General features: G+C 45.1%; 1 protein-coding gene across 1 annotated transcript; it reads right to left on the bottom strand.

Annotated features, from left to right (window-relative positions):
- Positions 1–7641: 7641 nt before the first annotated feature.
- On the bottom strand, positions 7642–16391 carry MSX2 (msh homeobox 2). The gene is made up of 2 exons (XM_033139974.1): positions 15895–16391; positions 7642–8685 (listed from the first exon to the last, which is right to left on the bottom strand). Exons 1-2 carry the CDS (start codon positions 16244–16246, stop codon positions 8261–8263), a joined length of 777 nt encoding a protein of 258 aa, XP_032995865.1. The 5' UTR covers positions 16247–16391; the 3' UTR covers positions 7642–8260.
- Positions 16392–19512: the final 3121 nt, after the last annotated feature.

Below are 19512 nucleotides of genomic sequence, written 5' to 3'. Positions count from 1 at the left end.
CTTGCTTTTGTGACCTTGGGAGATCTACACTTTTTAAGTGTTTCTGAGATTCTTTCACCAGTTGGAAAATTCCTCCTGTTGGAGAAGGGGGCGGAGAGACAGATACATACGTGTGTGTGTGTGTGTGTGTGTGTGTGAACAATAGCAGTGTTTACATTCATGTGCACACGATTCCACTGGGATTTACTTTGAAGGGCACATAGGAGCCCGTTCTTGGATATACCTAAACTCGTATGTATTGTGTACTGACCACTTTTTATACACGAGTACAGTGTGCATTGAATCTATTTCACCCGCTCTTTGTTTTTCTGTTGCTACATTCGCACTACACACACACCCCTGTTTACAGACACACCTTACCCTGTGTCTACACGGCGTTTTAAAAAATCACAGCTCTAGCCTGTAACGACATAGACTTCTATTTTCTTCCCTAGGCTCTCATATATCAGCAACACGTTCATGCTGCTGGTGGTGGTGTTTTGCTCTTAATACAATCCTTAATATATTAGCAAGCTTCGGTTCCAGTTCCCCTCTGTGGTTCTCGTAGTTGCTGGCAAGCGGGAACCTCCGCCGGAGGTGGACAAATAGCGAGGTCTTCCTTTTGCGGAGGCCCAGGAACTCGGCAAGAGCCGAGGTTGCCGGAGCAAACGGAGCTACGCTAGGCCTGCTTTGCCGTCGACGGGTGAGGAGGGTGGCGTTTCTTCAAAGACTGGGATGGAGGATATTATCCGATTCCCACCTGGCCGGCTTGAAAAGGTCCTTCTGCTTGCTACGAATTAATCCTGAATTCCAGAATTCGGATGGGATTGACCGGAGGAAGCACCACCAGGGAAAATGCCATGGTTGGGTTGCGATCCTAAGCACACAATGAAATGGGCTGCACTAGCCTAAGCATATTTACTCAGACGTACATCTCACTGAGACTTACTCCCTAGGAAGTGTGTTTAGGATTCTAGCCTTAATTCCCACATTGCATAGGACAGGATCGGGCTGCGCATCTGCAGCCTTCAAACCCTAGGTTATCCCTGCTGAAGTCAATGAACAAGGACTTCAAGGAAGCGCTTAAATGAGAATAATCGCCGTTGCCTTTAGGATACGACGAACCGCTCACTTTCGGAATGTGGGAACAAATTCTCCCACCCACGCGAGTCAGGGGGCGAACTGAATTGAATAACTGAAGCTGCCCCAGTACGCAGCCAGCAGATCGATCCTCAGCGACGCGTGATAGATCCTTGAATATATTTTGATTTTACGTGGCTAGGCAAATGGAAATCACAGGGCACACCAGAAATTGTCCAAAAGGAGATGGGCTGGGTTATATATGCATATACAAAGAGGATCCGGCCCAGAACCATTCATAGCTCGTTCCTATGCATGCTCTCCTTAGAAGTAAATCCCACTGAGTTTAATGGGGCTAACTCTCAGGTTAAGTGTATATTGTTTTGCGGTCCACATAAGCCAGCTATTCAAAATTAGGCTTAAAACAAAAGACACGGTGGGGACGGGGAGGTCCTTTCATTTTTGTTTCTCAATCTCCTGGTCATCCTCCCCTGCTATCCATGGCTGGGACAGTCAGTGCCATCTTCTATGTATCTCCTTAGGCCTAGGCCTCCTTGAATTCAATAGGATTTGCTCCCAGGTCGGAAGAGGTATAGGATTGCAATCGAAAAGTCAGATCTTCGCCGCTGTCGCTATGAAGTCAACGACAAGACATGTTGCAGTGTGAGGGTTACGCAACCCACCGAGTCTTATCTCCTCCATTCTCCAGATGCTTAGGAGGACCTGGAATGAAATTTGGTAAAGATCTGCTGCTGTTATGGAAAGTTACTTCATTTGAATGTGTGATGGGGGGGAGGATAAGGGGGCACCCCCGAGACAAGAGGCCTGCATTCTGGCAGATTTCAACACGTCTGTGCTTGCGGCTTGCTTTCTTCTTAGCAATACACCCTGTAAGAACATAATAAGAGCCGTGCTGGATCAGGCCAGTGGCCCACCTAGTCCAGCATCCTGTTCTCACAGTAGTCAACCAGATGCCTGTGGGAAGCCCACAATCAGGAACTGAGCTCAACAGCCTCTCTTCCACTTGCGATTCCCAGTATACTGCCTCTGACAGTACACAGCCATCACGAGTTGTAGCCACTGATATTCCTTCTTTACCTCCCACACTTTTTAGAGCCCCCCGAGATGGCACCTCCGACCTCAAACCTGCAATCCCACGCCCACTTAACTTTCAGCGCGTTCCCGCTGAAACTCCTTGAATATTAAGATGCATAGGATCGGGCTGCGCGTTCTACCGAGGTTAGCGCAACGGACTAAGCGCTTGGGCTGCAATCCTGTGCGTACGAGGCGGTGGAAAGGTGGCCTGCCGAGCTCAGAGGGCCTTGCTTGGAGCCAGTAACAAGCTCAGGATCGGAGAGCTGTCCCTTTTCGTTCTGGGGGTCTCCACCGCGTGCGTCAACGCGAATCCAGCCTGCCAAGAACAGCGCCCCCCGTCTCTCTCTCTCTCTCTCTCCCCCCCCCCCCCCAGCTCTCTCTCTGAGCAAACTCCGGATTGCGGCGACGCCTTGATTTTATTTAATAGAGCCCCAGTAGTCGCTCGCCTTCGCCCTCCATAAAAGGCAGGAAACCCCGGGGTTTGACAAGGAAATGTGACAACATGAAATGCAGACTCCGCCGCGTCTGATGGCCACTGGCTCAGCCGTGCCCAAAAGCCCATTCCTAACTGTTTATGTCAACAGCTCCGTCGCGGGGGAATTCGGGATCCCGGGGGCGGGAAGTCGTGGGGGGGGGGTCGCATTTCTTCCATCAGCGGCGCGGCCAGACTCCGCTCATCAAGTTGGAATTTGGAAAGCTCAGAACCATTTTTCACGCCGTGGCTCTCTTCCCCGCCCCCCCCCCCAAAATTTAAATGCAGAATATTTATTACTCCAATTATTGTCTGCTTTCTACCGGATTTTTTTTTTAAAGATCCCCTGCCTAAATCTGATGCCAACGAGCAAAACTCGTTTCAGCCTCATTCCTTTCTCTCGCTCTCCAGTGGCATCTGTTTTGTGTCAGAAAGTACTTCGGGAACAATTCAACTTTGCATTCAAATAACCCCTATTAAAGAGCCGCTTTCTCATGTTCTTACGGAGGAGGTTTTTTGTGTGTGGAGGGGTGGAATTTGGGGGTAATAATGCAGCGCTGCTCCCCGAGATCGCTGCATGTAATTTATTCCTTTTACTCACTTTAAACGCGCGCGCGCGCGCGCCTCCGAAGCACTCCCATTAGAGCCGCGATGAAATTTCGTTTGCGCGCGCGCGCGCGTTCGTGTGTTTAAAGACCCCCTCCCTCCCATAAAACCTAATACTCAATTTACCCGGCCTTTCGATTGGGCCAGGTTAATCAACTGGGCGCCGGGTGAAATTCCACTTGGAAGAAGCAGCCGGGTTTTGTCTCTACAAAAACAGGAGTTAATGTGGGGGGGGGGCTTGGGAGTAACCCCCCACACACCCTGGCCTTCTGCAATAAATCCTGGAGCCCCTTGCACGATCGTTCCTAACACCCTTAAAGCTCCCTTGCTCAAAGAATTTCCAGCGCGAGATTTCCTAGTAATCCCTGACACCGCTGATTTATGCCCAATGACTCCTGCTTTCTTTTTCCTTTATAACTCTCCCTCGGCTCAGTTATTTTTAAGGGCATCTAGGATCATTGGAGGCTCTCTCTCTCTCTCTCTTCTCGGCTAAATTAAGGCAAATCGTTCTTTTAAACAGAAAACCCCCTCTGTTTTTTGTTTTTTGTTTAATAGCACAGCTATAAACGATAATTAGAAAGGTCTGCGGAGGAGGCTGGTAAAGTAGGGGATGGCGGCGAAGAGATAAAGAGACATCGATTCGGATACTTTAATCCGGTTTCTTTCAGATTCCATACTTTGCCCTGAGAAAACAGCGCGTTTTGTTTGGTTAGACGTTCTCCCTGATCATTCCCCTGTCTCCTCACATCAAGACTCCTGCGTCGAACAGCTGCAGGGCAGGCAAAAATTCGGGATCCGAATTGCAGGTGAAGTTTCCTCCATCATCGCATCCCCTTGAACCCGACTGCTCTGGACTAAGTGGGTTGCAACTCTGGACCCCAAGGATGCTTCCAAGTGATTGTTTACTATAGGATTGGTGCTCCTCATGCACATAAGTTTTTGTGCATAGCTGTCAACTCCCCCCCCTTTTTTAAAGGGAAATTCCCTTATTCCAAATAGGATTCCTCGCAAGAAAAGGGAAAAGTTGACAGCTATGTTTCTGTGGCATCAGGACAACACTGTTGGGCATCAAAATGCCAGCCTTTACCTCCCCTCCATTTAATTCACATTAGCCCTTCCTAGGGAAAAATGCAGTTTCATCTTGTTGCTGTGGCCAATGATAATTTGCAAATTAAGCCCCCATCTGGAAGCACCCTGGGAGCTTGAACCAGGTTCATATCTTGCCTTTGCCATGAACTCAGTTGAGCTGTAATCCTATGCACAACCTGGTGAGCATCTATGTGATTTACCTCTCAGTATAGGATTGCTCTGTTCGTGGCCTTAAGCAAATCACTGAGTTCTCCACCTGCACACTAACCGACCATAAATGAAAATAACAACACAATCCTAACCATGTCTACTCAGAAGCAAATGGGAATTCCACTAGGCCTGCTTCCAGATAAATTGGCTTAAGACTGTATCCTCAGTGAATGTGTGTGAAGTGCTTTGAACAGTCTAGGACTACATTCCAGTGCATCTGAGGCCACATTTACTTGGGAGTAAGCCACAGGGAATTCAATAAGACTTACTCTGAACAGACATGGTTAGGATTGTGATGTTAAGTCTCAGTGCACTTAGTAGAACTTACTTCTGCATAAACCTACGGAGGCCTGTCTAAAAATGCAGTATAAGTGCCACGTAATATTATGGAAAATCAAGAGTCAGAAGGGATGCCTAGTTAATCCCTCTGTAGCGTCAAGATTCTCCAGACATTGATTCTCATAGATGCTGACCTGGTCTCTTTTTAAAGCTTCTTTTTAAAATAAAATATAACAATCCCAGCCTTTCCGTGGGGATTGTTGTTCTAAAATCCAAGACGCCTCTGATTCTGTTTCTCCCTTTTAAAAGCAGAGCTTTCCTTCACTCTCAAAAGTTCGGACTGTTATAGAACAGGTGTCAGCAAACTTTTTCAGCAGGGGGCCAGTCCACTGTCCCTCAGACCTTGTGGGGGGCTGGACTATATTTTGGAAAAAATATATGAACGAATTCCTATGCCCCACAAATAACCCAGAGATGCATTTTAAATAAAAGGACACATTCTACTCATATAAAAACACGCTGATTCCTGGACCATCTGCGGGCCGGATCGAGACGGCGATTGGGCCACATCAGGCCCCCAGGCCTTAGTTTGGGGACCCCTGTTATAGAACAAAGAAATGCTCCTTTGTAAAATAAAAAATAAAAAAATTCACCGCTTCACGGCAGTCATGAGGGATACAGTATTTGGAACAAGAGGACCTATAAAATGCATCTTTACCTCAGAAAGCTAAAATAAGGCAGACTATATAAACCAGTTAATTCAATTTGTCTCTCATCCTGTGAAGAAAGAGTAATAAATTTCCTCAGCTCAGCTAGTCACCGGTTGGGAATGCAAAAACACACTCTCTAATCAAGGAGAAGGATTTCCGGCAACAGTCACAAACAACTTGGGTGTATAAAAGCATCAACACATCTGGGCTTTCTGGATCGAGTTGTCTCTATCTTGGGCAAGTAGTAGCTTGACATTACCTCCTTTCCACAATTCCTCAGCTACCAAGTCAATTTCAAGCTGGCAGAGGTCAGATACCCAGTGCAAGTTCTGGTGGACGGCCTGGGCTAGCTTTTGCCTTTGCTCAGCACAGTTGTACCTGTGCATTTTAAAAGTGATTTTGTTCCTTAATAATATAGTCCCTGACATTCTCTTCCTATACTTTTCTCAAACGACCTGGCCCTTCACTTTGACCTGAGAAAGATAGCAGCAATCATGTATGCACTTACTTAAGAGCAAGTCCTATCAAAGCGAGTGCAGCAATGAGCAGCAAGAAGCCAGCTCTGTCACCATTTTGAAGGGAATCAAAAAATTATCTTACTCTATCGGATAATTGCTACTTACAAAGTGGTGTAAACCTTGAGTAACTTTACCAAAGCCAAGTATACATGAAAAAGCCAAAACCCCAGTATCTATAGTCTGTATTCAGTAATGGAACATTCCAACCCCACACATGTCTACTTAGAAGTAAGCCCCATCGGGTTCAATGGGTTCTTACTCCCAGTGAATATAGGATTGCAGCCTAAATGAAGAGAGGGCCCATAAAATTTGCCTGTTTTATTTGAATTATAGCAACACAAATTTGTTTGCAGATTTGGCCTTTGTTAAGATTGAAATTTTCGAAGAACTGAAAAAGGAGACACAATTGATAACAGTTTCTTAGGCATCAAGTGTTCTAAAATAAATAACTCCAAGCACGGACAAACCCACACACAATTAAACAAGGTTTTTTTTAATTTAATTCTAAATAAAAGAGATAAGAAATAATAAATCTTCAATAAAATATATAAAATTGTACAAGGCATCCCTTTCAAAGGGATTTTAATATGCTGGGGGTGAAAGGGTAGAACTGAGCTAATGGATAGGGTTCACAACACAGCTTGTAGCGGGGCAAAAACAAAACAAAACTCCAAAACAAATCGTGTGGCCCTTTTTCTTTTTCTTTTATAAACATGCCAAAAATACATCTTTGAGAAGTCCTGTCTTCAACAGTCTGTATCCTCTATAGACACTTTACCATGAAGTTTAGCAATAGTAATAATAAAATAATTAGAATAAAAAAATGGGTTATTATAGTACCAAGTACACTAAACAGAACTCTTCCAGCCTGAAAAAAATATTAAAAGCATGGGAAGGTGGGTTCTGTATTTAGAGTCAGTGGCACTATGGAGTTCCCATAGGTTGGTTCATTTGTCTGGATCTATGGGTGTTTCAAGGAACGTTTAAGCACAAATTCATTTCTATAAGCTAATAATGGTTAAAACACAGAATATTGCAATAAAAACAAAACAACATTGCAACACGGTTTTGATAGTTTCTCTGCACATGAATGCAGACATGTACACACGCACACACGCACACTTCTGAAAAACAACACCTCTTTTCTTCATACCTCTATTTTGTTTCCCCTCCTGATATCATTTCCAAAAGTCAAGTGGCAATACTGAAGCAAACCAGGGGAGAATGGGATCAGGACTGAACTCTTCTAAAGCTCTCGGCCTGCCTTCTTGGCCACTGCATACATACAAACTCCCTATTTGATGTTGTATAAGGAAGAATAAATTGCAAACTAAGGGTGAATAAAATTATCATCATTGGCATTAATCCTTTGCATAGTAGGTCCCTTTATCTGGATCAATCCCATTTATTCCAATGGAACTACTCTAGGTCAAATATTTGAAGGCTGCAGTTTAAAAGGACTATATTCCCAAAATGGGATAACTGCCTTGCTGGATGGCCCAGCATTCTGCATTCAAGATACTCCAACTGCTTACATGTCCATTTAAGGCCTAGACTGCAACATAGAACCCAACCAGAAATGCAGAAACTAACTCCTTGCCTCTACTTGAAAGTCTGCTTTTATTTCCAAAGTTGGTCTTAGAAATAAAATCCACGTATATATCTAAATTTCCCCCACCAAGTCAAACAACACATGGGAACGTACCTACAGCCACATTTAAACGCCGAGTAAGCGCCGCTGAACAGAGTGGGACTTACTTCTGAGTAAACATGCATAGGATCAAGCTGCAGCTTTCTCGCCTTAAAGAATGAACTGCTCCTACTTTGAAAAACAAAACGTGGTTTGACACCCCACTGCAAACATTGCGGGGAAACATAAATGCTGCGAAAATGCATGACTTAAGTCTTGATTCCTTTCCCGCCCCACCCCCATGTGCAGTATATAAACAAACTATATTACTTTAAGCATGTATGTTAAAAAAAACACCAAACCAACCCCTCTCTTTCAGGATCAGATTCTGAGTGTTGAGATCACACCCGGCTGGTTCCCCAGCCTGCAGAATACAGGCTCTGCTTTTTGTTTCAAACTCCTATAAACTTGATAAGGCACATACAAACATGCAGAAAAATGACCAGTAATTGGCTTTTGTACTGCACTCTTGAACTGGGCAAGATCCACCAGAAAGTCTCTGATTACGCCGCTGCTTTGCTTTCTGATCTTCTTATGATAAATGGTACATGCTATATCCGACGGGAGTAGCATAGAGTCCTACAGGTGGGATGGGAAGCACAGGTCTGTGAAAGGGATAAGATGCTCCATAGAGTGAGGCCGCCTGGATAGGGGAGTTGATGGGGAAAGGAAGGCTAAAGCCAGATGGCAACATGGGCTTGGCCGCCATTTTCAACTTCTCCAGCTCTGCTTCCTGCAGTCTCTTTGCCTTGGCCCTCCGGTTTTGGAACCAGATTTTGACCTGGGTCTCTGTGAGGTTCAGCGAGCTTGAAAATTCAGCCCTTTCGGCAATGGAGAGATATTGCTTCTGGCGGAATTTGCGCTCCAAAGCCAACAGTTGGGAGGTGGTGAAAGGTGTCCGGGGCTTCCGGTTGGTCTTGTGCTTCCTCAGCGTACAGGCTGTGGGACTCAGGTGTCCTGGAAAGGAAAACAAAGATCAGTTACCAAAGTGGGGTGGGGGGGGGAGAGAGAAGATGATCACTGCCAAATGTCACAAAAGCAGTTTCTTCTCTCCTTTTCAGCATATGAATGGAGTATAAATGATAATATCAGTACAATCCTAGCCATGTCTACTCAGAGGCGAGTCTTGTTTAAATCTTACGGACATGGGCCAATGGCCGCATGCTCATAGTTTTAAAAAATAATGATGATAATAATGGTAACAAGCAGAATAGTCCATTACTGGTGAACAGAGGCAACCAGGCGCAATTGTACTGCCCACCCCCTGGACATCAAAACACTAAGATAAGACAGTTGGCTTAAGAAGAACGCATGAGATTATGTTTCTGCGAGGGCAAATATGAAAGAAAGCAGAACACAGGAAATTCTGACACACCAAGAAGGATCCCTTTTTAAAAAATGGAATATGGGAATGATATGTTAAACTTTAAAACAGATAGCCTATATTTCTGCTTACAATGTGGATGTTTGCAATCTCGCTGTAGCAGACACATGTTGTTCTGTGAAACTACTGTGCCCCCTATTTTAAAAATCTGATGCGGGATCAAAGCAATGATCCATTACATTTCTTTGTATGCTTTAAATCAGGCACGTCCAACTTCCAAGAGACTGCGATCTACTCCCACTATATAAAAAAAAACTGCCCTGCCGGTGATCTACCCATTGGATTGACCAAAGTTGTTGAGCTTTTTTGGAAAAATTGAAGATTGGGGGGGGCAGAGGGGTCCCACAATCTGCCATAGGCACCCCAAGATCTACCAGTAGATCACAATCTACCTGACACCCATCCCCGCTTTAATTCATCTACGCAATATATCCTAGTTCAGGGGTTTTTTTAAAAAAGGGGGGTTCTTTTTGTCTTCCTTGTTTGAAACCTTCAGAAGCTTAGCTAATGTACTACAGAGATCCCCCCCCCCAAAAAAAAATAGTAGCCTGTTTGGAAACTATCCTAGCTATTTTGCACATCACCTAGCAGCAGATTTGGGTCTGCTACCAGGCATACACTTGACAGGAAGCCACACTTGATTGCAGGTGCCTGAGGAGTTTGCATGTACAATATATGCGTTTTAAATTGTATGCTTAAAACATCTTGGGTGTACAGAGAAAAAACAGAATAGAATAGTCCTGATCTATTCCCCTCAGTGAGGATATTAGAATCCACCAAGCAAATTTTAAACACATTTATAAGGGTTATTGCATGCTCTGCTAGGCTCCACTCCTTGCACCAGTCGGAATCAAATGGGTATTTGTTTCTGTAAGGCAAGGGTGAGCAAAATGTAGATCAGGATCTACTGGGAGATCTCTGGGCAATTTCCAGTAGATGGTTAAGGGTTCCCAAAGACCAATTATTTAGTAATAGCAACAGCCACTTTCCCCATCTGCTGAAATAAGAAAATTAATGAGGAGTAGACTTTTTGTGTGAAAGGACCGTAAGCACTGTTCTTGTACTGAAAACAAATCCCTGAGCCCAGACTGTTCTTTAATTCTAATTGTGTGTCCTTAGCACTTGGTTCTGGCTGGCAGATCTAGTGAAAAACAAAGTAGATCTGATAAGCTCATGTCTGCTGTAAGGGATACAGAGATTTAAGGTGAGCAGATGGAGGACTGTGAAGGTACACTGACAAGTCTCATAACCTTAACAACAGTCAACATGGCAACAATGTTGGCTCCAGTGTTCCCAAATGCTATGGGATGTGATTACAGTAATATTACAGCCCACCTGCATCCCCATATCACTGTCCAGGCCTTTGCAGAACCTCATGGAGAGCTTTAACTAAAAGTCTACTGCAAAGCCACCATCTTCCTGAAACAAACTGTTGCCAAAACAGCTGGTCAACCTTCTTTTGTGCAATAATGCCATCTATGTATGGTATCCTAGCGAAGAGCCCTACAAAAAGTCTAGGGCTTCTGAAAACCTCTGGTCAGAAAATCAGGTGCATAGCATGCCCCCCAATGCACTCATCTTAGTAAGATCTGGAGAAGCAAGAACTTCTAGGGGACCTTACTGAAGTGGGAACATGTTACTAAAGGAATGAGTTAGTAGTTGGCTGTGGGGTTTTTTATTTTTAAAGTTTCATAAAGGGTGGAAATAAAGGCATCCCCAGTCACTAGTTGTTATGATTTATCCAGCATGAATTACATATTTTATCGGAAAGTTTAGCTGAAGCTTTGCCTGAGGACATGGGAGTCCGAGAAGGTTCCCCCCCCCCACTGTGACTGTGCTAATTGCCAAGCCTTTCATTGAAATCAATGGTAGACTTGTGATCTGGGAGCAAAGTCTTGACTGCTCTCCCCACCACCACCATTTTAGATCTCTGTATTCTAAGCCAGCAACAAAAAATGTAAAAGGAAGTCGAGACACTGATTCAACATGTACTTTTTATGATATATGCATTTATACACACACACATATACACACACAAACATCTGGAAGCAGTGGAACATCACGAGCAGTGGAATTTGTTTCATATCTTGTTCCATTACAACCCAGAGCCTGTAATTTACATAGTAATAGTCCCAACTCTTTTTAAAGCATAATTTACATTTCAGTAGCAGGACTTTCAGGGCTCAGCAAGTCTATGAGAAAAGCAAGGGAAAGGCATAAATAGGAATTGCCAGCATCAGGATCCTAAGACTGTATTTGACATGAAATTAGCATTTACTGTTATTGGGACTTGCAAGTATTTGTGATAAACATCACAATCTTAAAGAGACCACTTGAAAATTTGCCGTATAATTCTATGTCTGTTCACTAAGCACTTTCCAATGAGACTTACTCTTTAATAAGCTTGTTTAGGAGTGCAGCCTCAGAATTTCAGAATAGTTTTGTGGGAAATACTGGTTTAAGAGGCAAACGTTGTCTAGAATAGAATTAAACCTAAGATTGTTTAAATAGCTGGCACATTTCAGAACAAATGGTACTATAATAGTGATGATTTGGAAGGGATAATGTTTTGCTTCTGATTTTTCTTTTTTTGGTCTTTATAAAGGAAGCGATTTTTTTTAGGAGGGTGAAAAATACAGTAAAGTTGAGCTTGGATATGCATTTATGTGTCAGGAAGCCCCATTTAAATCAATGGGGTTGATTTCTCTGTGTGTGTATGCATGCAGAGAATGGGTGGCGAGAGTAACTTAACTCACAGCTTTATCCTGTGCTTATATTAGGAGCGTGCTGTAAATTAAGTTTTTACCCATATACCCAAAGATAAGTGATTTGTAGCATGGCATTTAGGAATGAAATCCATTGTTTACATAATGCAACAAGTGGGTTGTTTTTGGAACATATTAAGAGAAGTGTTCAGTCTTTCCCAAGCCCGCACTAATTAAAGCACATGTTGATTTGCTAATAACTGTCACACATATTTGTGGCTGAACAAAGATCATAATTAGAAGACTTATTTCTATAGGCACGACTAGATCTTGCTCAGGAAAACAATATGCTCTCCTAAAGTTCAGGAACTGCTTTTTTGCAAACTGCACAATCTCTTTAAGGCGCCATGAGAACAAGTTTCAGTGTCTCCCAGAATTATTCAGCTATACAGGAAGCGTATCCCCAAATTAGTGTGCATAGGATTGCAGCTTTAATAAAAGAGGTTCTGTTAGGCTTGTATCCTTGGATCTAGCTGTGAAGAAGGGCAGATTAAATGTCATTTGTTTTAAGTGGTAATAGGGAAAGCGCGGCTTTTCAATCTGATAATATTTGGAAAAATACTTTTTCAGATAATGGGTGCTCTTAACTTTTGTCTTTAACAGGAACTTTCAAAATACAGTATTACAGCGGCTGTGTCAAGGGGGAGATGCCTATACTAAAATCTATGTAATAATAGTAATAAATGATCTCCTAACTACGCATACTGTGTACACCTAGAAAACTTCAATCCATTTCCCCTTTATTTCTGATGAATTTCCCCACTCTTCCTTGTCATGTGGTGCAACAGTTTCAAAGATACTGAGAATCTACAGTGTTAACTTTACTATCAGCATACCCCTATACATTTATACTGAAATATATCATATTTTCTACTATAATATCTTATTTGTGCATTTTTAAAAACCCACCATTCTTATATCCTCTCCTTTTACTATTTTCTTGAAGTGACTTTCATCTTATTTTATTATCCAGGAAAGATATACTCTCACCAGATAACCCCTATTTTTTCATGTGGAAAATAAACAAGTTTTGGAGTCAACCAGACCTGAGACACTGTCTAGAGCAATTTAGTAATTTTTTAATAGACGCTGAAGAATGGCAGTTCCACTATTCAGAAAGCTCCTTTTGGATTTTTTTTTCTTCCCAACCCTTCAACTTTTCATCAGTCGGAAACACATTCCACTGAAAGTTGCATTGAAATCAGATGAACTATAACTTTCAAGTGAAATTGTCTTAAGATGGGAGTTAGATTCTTTTGATGAGTGTTCTCTTAACCCAAGTTGGCTTCATGTCCTGAAACCCAAAGGCAGGCAAAGCACCACAGACATGAAATAATTCTGTGGAAAGCTATAAACAAATACACTGAAATTCCAGTGGATACTTAAATATGCTTTGTTTTGTTAAAACAAACCCACACTCACAAAACGCTTTGCCAGCTATTCGTATTTAGAATTACAAACAGTTTCTGATTGCTTAGGGAAACTGGTAAGAAGTCTGTGGCTGCAATCCTAATGCTACTTAGCTGGGGATAAACTCCATAATAGCAAGTCCTGTTGAATTCAGAGTGGACACGGTTAGGCTTGTACTATCAATAATGACGCTACAGTATTTAGATTTACAATAAACAGCAATTTTCTGGCCTTGGGATGGTCGTGGTCAGTGTGTAATCCTATGCCAGTTTACTTGGGAGTTAAGTCTCACTTAACTCAATGAGAATGACCTCTGAGCAAAGGTGTGCAGGATGAGGCAACAAGGCAAGGGGGCGCAGAAAAGAAAAAGCTAGGCCTTGATTGCCTCTGTGGGGAACTTTACCAAATGCAAGCGGAGAAAAATTGATATAGAAACAGAGATGATGAGAACAACTCTTCCTTGCCACCCATTTCCCACCATCTGGGGAGGAGGGGAAATACAGGAATTTGTACTCGGATTCAGCTTAGCTGGAAGTAAGCTGCATTAAAAGAAAGTGTGCGGTGGAAGCTTTCAACACATTTGTTCTAGTACAAGTTTTTCGTGGGACTGATCCCACTTTGTGGTGGATTAAATGAACTCTGGCCTATGAAAGCAAATGTCACAACAGACATTTAAGGTTCCATCAGGTTCTTTGTTCGTATTTCTATTAGTAGAATTTATTTCCAATTAGGCTACTCTGGTTGTAAGTCTGCTTATCAATTTAGCCTACTATTTTTCTGCTGCATATAAAGTGTTTTCCGAGAGAGGAACAGCTTCTGAGGGGAAATATAGGCGTTACTACCGCCACAGTTACCCATTTAGCATTAAAAGAAACGCAGTACCTTCCATTATCAACACCATCACCCCAATATCCAAAGAAAGATGAAGCAGAGGTGGGTTGCGATAAGGACAGATGTGTGCATGCACTTGTACAACAGTATCAAGAACTCTGTAATGAACGTAAAGAGAAAATCGTAGGAAATGAAATAAAGATGGATCAAATGCATTAAGAAAAGCCATGGTTGGGGGCGAGGGAGGAAGACACACTTTTCAGACGCCAAACAGATTCCAGAACATTAATGGCAAGACTGAAAAACAGAATAAGAGATCAATACAAATTTTTTTAAAGGGAGATTGGAAATGTTTTGCTGACTGTATTTGGAAAACCACTGTAAGCATATTAAAAAGGTAACAGTGTCAGAGTAAATTCAGCAGTAACCATTACTGGGATATAAAACCGAGAAAATGAAAATATAGGGATTAAGTAGAATATGTAATGGAAAAGAAAATAAGTGAACCATGGAAAGGGTGGGGAAAAGTTGGAACTAAATATATACTAGGTATTTGGGTTATTATCAACTGTTTTAATGGTGAAAATAATAAAACATTAATAATAAAAAAAACAGGTTTCAGAACATTGGGAAACTGTCCAGAAATCTGTCCCAGGAAAATAGTGCTCCAAAACAATGTGGTTTGCAGAAACCTTCCTAAGCGAAGAAAACTTTGAAAGCCAAAGCGATGGGCAATGCTGTCACTGAGCTCATTTCCTCACAGCCTGGAAACTGCCGTCCAGGTTCACTGGACATGGCAGTTCTCGACTAGTGAGGAACAAACAAGAAGGCTGAGCTTTCCCGGTTCTATCTTCCCCATTTATTCTGTCCCTGGGCTAAGTTTGGAGGCCCTACATCTACATGGGCCTCATTGAGAGAGGAGCGCAGTTAAGGGTAAAGAGAGAAAGCCCGAGGTGCGCGGAGGAGCCCGAGGCTGCCTGCTCCAGCTGCTGCAGGTGCACCAGGAAAGGCAACCGAGGGAGATTATAAGAAACCACCGGCGATTCTCCGCCTTGCCAGGTTTCTGCCTACCGAGAAGACGGGGGGGGGGGGGGAACCTACTGCCAAAAATAAAATTATTGAAGTAGGCGAGAGTCACTGAAAAGGCGTCGCGACAGAAAGGAGAGATTCTACTGCGATCCATCATCCTGGGGGATGGGAGAAAACAACCTAGACGCGGCAGCGCAAGACCATCTCCCTCTTGCCAACGGCAGCTGGAAGAAGGCATGACTAATGCGGCGAGGAGAGGGTCGCTGGCGCTTGAACAGCCGGCTCGCGAGGCGTCTCGGCCGCCGGAGGATTATTATTTTTTTGGACAGTTCCGGGCGCGTCCAGCCTAAGGAAGCGGGGAAAATCGAGGCGGGAGCGCGCGGAATTCTTTGGTCATTCTTCTGTTCCTTACTACTACGTGCAAACCAAATGAAGGCTTGGCCGCAAAAGCTGGCTATAGGGTTGAAAGGGCTCCCCCCTTGTTCACTGGAATCGTGCTTCGCCCTGCAAAAGTGCCTTCCCGAGAGAGACCATGTTGAGGGATCCGGCGCAGCGCGTCGCTCCCCTCCTGCTGCTGCTGTCCCAAAAGTTCGGCTCTGGCGTGAGCTCAGACTGCAGCGAAGCGGCTGGTCCTTCGACGGCCGGAGAAAGAGTCCTGCTAACTATTTCCTCCCCTCTATCCCCCCCCTCCATCCCACACACCCTCCCGACCCCGACTTCCCTGGCGAAGGAGACAAGAAGACTCACTTGGGGGAGGGGAGTATCTGCCGGCCTCCGGGATCCACGGCGAGCCGTCCTCGGAGTTCTCGGATTTAACCGACGACGTCTCGAAGGTTTTTGTAAGCCCCCCGGGGCTGGCCGCTTCCCTGGCGCCGTGACCCGGCAAGAGCAGGTTCCTGGAAGTGCCCAAGCCCGCCCCGTCGAGGCCGCCGCCTCCTCCGCCGCCGCCCGTCTCGCGAGGAGGCTTCTTGTCGGACATGAGCGCCTCAACGCTGAAAGGCAAGCTGGACACCTTGACGGGGCGCCGCTCCTCGGGCCCGGCGGCGGGGCCCTCCTCGTCGGACGAGAACACCTCCTTCGCCTTCGACGGAGAAGACATCGCGGCGCAGCTTCGCGACGATCCCCGCCTCGAGAGCTGCTGCTGCTGCTGCTGCCGCCCGGCGTCCCCTTCGGCTGCTGCTGCTATTGCTGCTGCTGCTGCTCCTTGGTCTCCCGACCCCTCGATCTCTCTCGCTCACTCCCGGACGCACTAGCTCGGCTCGCCGCAGTCCCGAATCAGCCGAGCAACTTTTTTTTCCTCCCCTTTTTTGGGAGACTTCTGGCCGTTTCCTCCTCTGGGAAGTTGAGTAAGCGCGGCTCGGCCAATGGGAGGCGCCTCCCGGCCGTGACGTCACGCGCTGACTCACGCCATTGGCTCCGGACGGGTCGGAGCGGAGGAGGTTTTTTTCTCCTCCCCTCCCCCGCACTCTGCCTTCCTTTTAAATAAATTAGAAGTTAATGACACGGGCAGCGAGCGGAGCTGTGTGATTAGGGAGCTTTCCAGAGCTGTAACTTTGCCAAAACAGGAAAGTCAGCGGAGTAATTAGGGCCGATGATACGAAGAGGAAGCTCGGAGAGGGCAGATCCCACCCCCATCCTGCTCGCTCGCTCTCTGGAAAACTCCTGCCTTCCCAAGAGCGAAAGAAATCTGCCGGCCAGCGAGAGTCCTGGCCGGTGAGCCCTGGCAACCCAACGCTCAAGCGCGCACCGAGGCCCTGCGAAGGTCATCGACTTATTATATAATACTCAGATTCTCCCGAAATAAAATACGAATGAATGCCCCCCGCGGGCCATCTTGCCTGTTCCATGGGCGCCAGCGTGGCGCGTTCAGGCAGCGATCGCCCACATCCCATAGTAGCCTAAGGGGGCACATCATCACCATCAATAAGATCTTCCTTCCAAGAAGGGGCATTGGCGGGCAGGGGGTGTCTTGTAGGGACCCCAGGAACGGTGGCAGGGAAGCGATGGCACGTTTCACTTCCAGGTTACAGAGGGGCGGCTGGGTGGGTGGAATGGACGTAGTGGTCAAGGTGGTCAAGGTAAGGGAAGCGGCCTCCTTTTCAAGCGCCCTTCCAGAACATTGCAAATCATGCTGGAGAATAAACACAGGCGCAGGGAAGGCGCGCTTCCAAATTCAGAACGGGACATTATTTTCCAGCATTATTTTCTAGACAGGGCCTTTCAGATCTCTACGACCAGTGCCTTGAACGAGGTAAACGGATAGTCCAGACCAGCTGAATGAACCGGAGGGGAAGGGGTGGGGCAGGAGCATCCAAAGGCAGACCATTTGGGATTTAATCCGCTGCAATAAACTCCTCTGCCAACATCTCTAGACAGTCCTTTGGATGGATCGTATTAGCAGTAAGGGAGGACTCCTTTACTGCTTACTAACCTCTCCCTGCAGCTGTAAGTAGTCTATTATAAGAGAACAAATTAAATGCATTGGAGAAGGACCGATAAGTCCTCCCCCCCCCCGCCGCCAATGATTAAGTTAGTAATGTAAATTGCAGGCGCCTAACCCTTGATGACAAACAGATGCATCTTTAATAACCCGGGAGCCTGACTCTGCACTCCTTCATCGGCGAGCGCATCAAACAGCCTCCAGGATGCCCGCGTATGTCCTCGTCCCACTTTTCGACTTCATCCCATTTAAGCCAAACGAGGTGTGTTAATTTTAAAGTGACATTTCAATTGCCAGCCCGAGAAAAGCAAATCATTTTTTTTTTGCTTCGTAATTAATTTAATGTCGTAATGATAGCAGCTTAATTATCCGCTGGTAACTATTGTTGGTTATTAAAACGTGGAGGGGTGTGTGTGTGGGAACAGAAGTGTCAGACAGGCAGGATTACAGCTCGGCTGCTCGGGGGATCGAGAGACCCAGGTAGCGTTCAGGAGGAATCTGATGGAGGAAAATCTCTTCTCTAATTCTCCTCCCTCATCTTCTGCAACAATATTTACAACGACAATAAATCCCATTTACTTGCAATAACATTTCTTTTCGAGTTCCGCGTGGTTTGTTTAGGATTTGCGGGGTGGGGTGTGTTCGTGTGCGTCAAACGAATGTAAGGCTGAGGTCTTCCCGTGTTCTTCATCTCCAGGGAGGAGAAACCGTCAAAAAGACACAACTATTAACCCTTGATAGGCTTAACATCAAAAAACCCTGACTTTATTGTCGTTTGTTTCTGCGTCGCTGAAACTAGGAAAAGTTTTATTCTAATTGTTCTTAAATGTTGTTGCTCTTTCCATGCTTGGAAGTGCAGGGTGAGCTGAAGGGTGGGGGGACGGGGACGGAGGAGCTTTTCTTGCCTACCCCACCACTTTGTGTCCATCAGTCCATCACCTCCATTGGGGCAGGCAGACGCTGTACATCATCTTCTCTAAAATATGCTTTTAGCTCTCATTATTTTCCCGGCGTGATCGTTAATATTTCATCTTTAAAATGATAGTTAGTTAACTCCAGCCAGGTACCAAGGATTACTGCTTCCGCCTTCATGAAAGGGGCTCTCCTGTCGAGGACTGCCGGAAGCTTTTAAGTGATTGTGTACGTGCATCTGCTGGGGGTACGAGCCGCTCTGCTTTGAAAATCTAATCTATCCCTGCCGCCGCCACTCTATTCCTACTGCAGAGTAGCTTCTAATGGCGAAAGGAACGTTGTTTGGGTTGCATCCCGCTTTCCGCTGAGACCATGATAATGTTGTAGCCATTGATTTGCAAGGTTCTGGGCTGCCCCTTTCGAATTCCTGAAGCGCCGTACACGCAAAGGCACATCGACTTCCAGGGTCAAGAAGAAACGCGTGAAATATCGTAATCTTACGTGCTCGCTCTTTGGCGCCCATCCCACTGAACGCAGTGGTACTTAATTCGAAGTAAACGTGCACGTCAATAGAAACATCCCCTCATATGCAACCTGGAATTCGGAACCTCTGCACGCCTGCCCTTTAAGTTTAGTTCGAATGGAATTTATTTTCGCGTTTGCAAGTCTAGGTCAGCGACTTTTGAATTCTCTTTTCCTCCCATTCTGGCGTTTGCATGTTTACTTTTTATTTTATTTTTTATGCCCCTCAAGTAAGTACAGTACATGCATCCAGTTCTGCATCTCTCTCCTGCACACACCCCAATCTCTCAAATGTCATTGATTTAAAGCCTATTTTAAGATAGGTACGGTAAAAGGAACCGTGATTCGGATTCCTCCATGTAAACGGCAGAACTTTAATTATTTGGGAAGATGCTGCATACTGTCTTCTTCTTCTTCTTCCCGCTGTATTCGGTGTCCACATTTAGTCTGTCAAGTTGCAAAATGTGCAAAACGTGAAGGGGGCGGGGGGG

This window comes from Lacerta agilis, chromosome 2 (assembly GCF_009819535.1).
Source record: "Lacerta agilis isolate rLacAgi1 chromosome 2, rLacAgi1.pri, whole genome shotgun sequence".
Taxonomy (NCBI): Eukaryota; Metazoa; Chordata; class Lepidosauria; order Squamata; family Lacertidae; genus Lacerta; species Lacerta agilis.
This window is presented reverse-complemented; position numbering and strand designations above follow the sequence as displayed.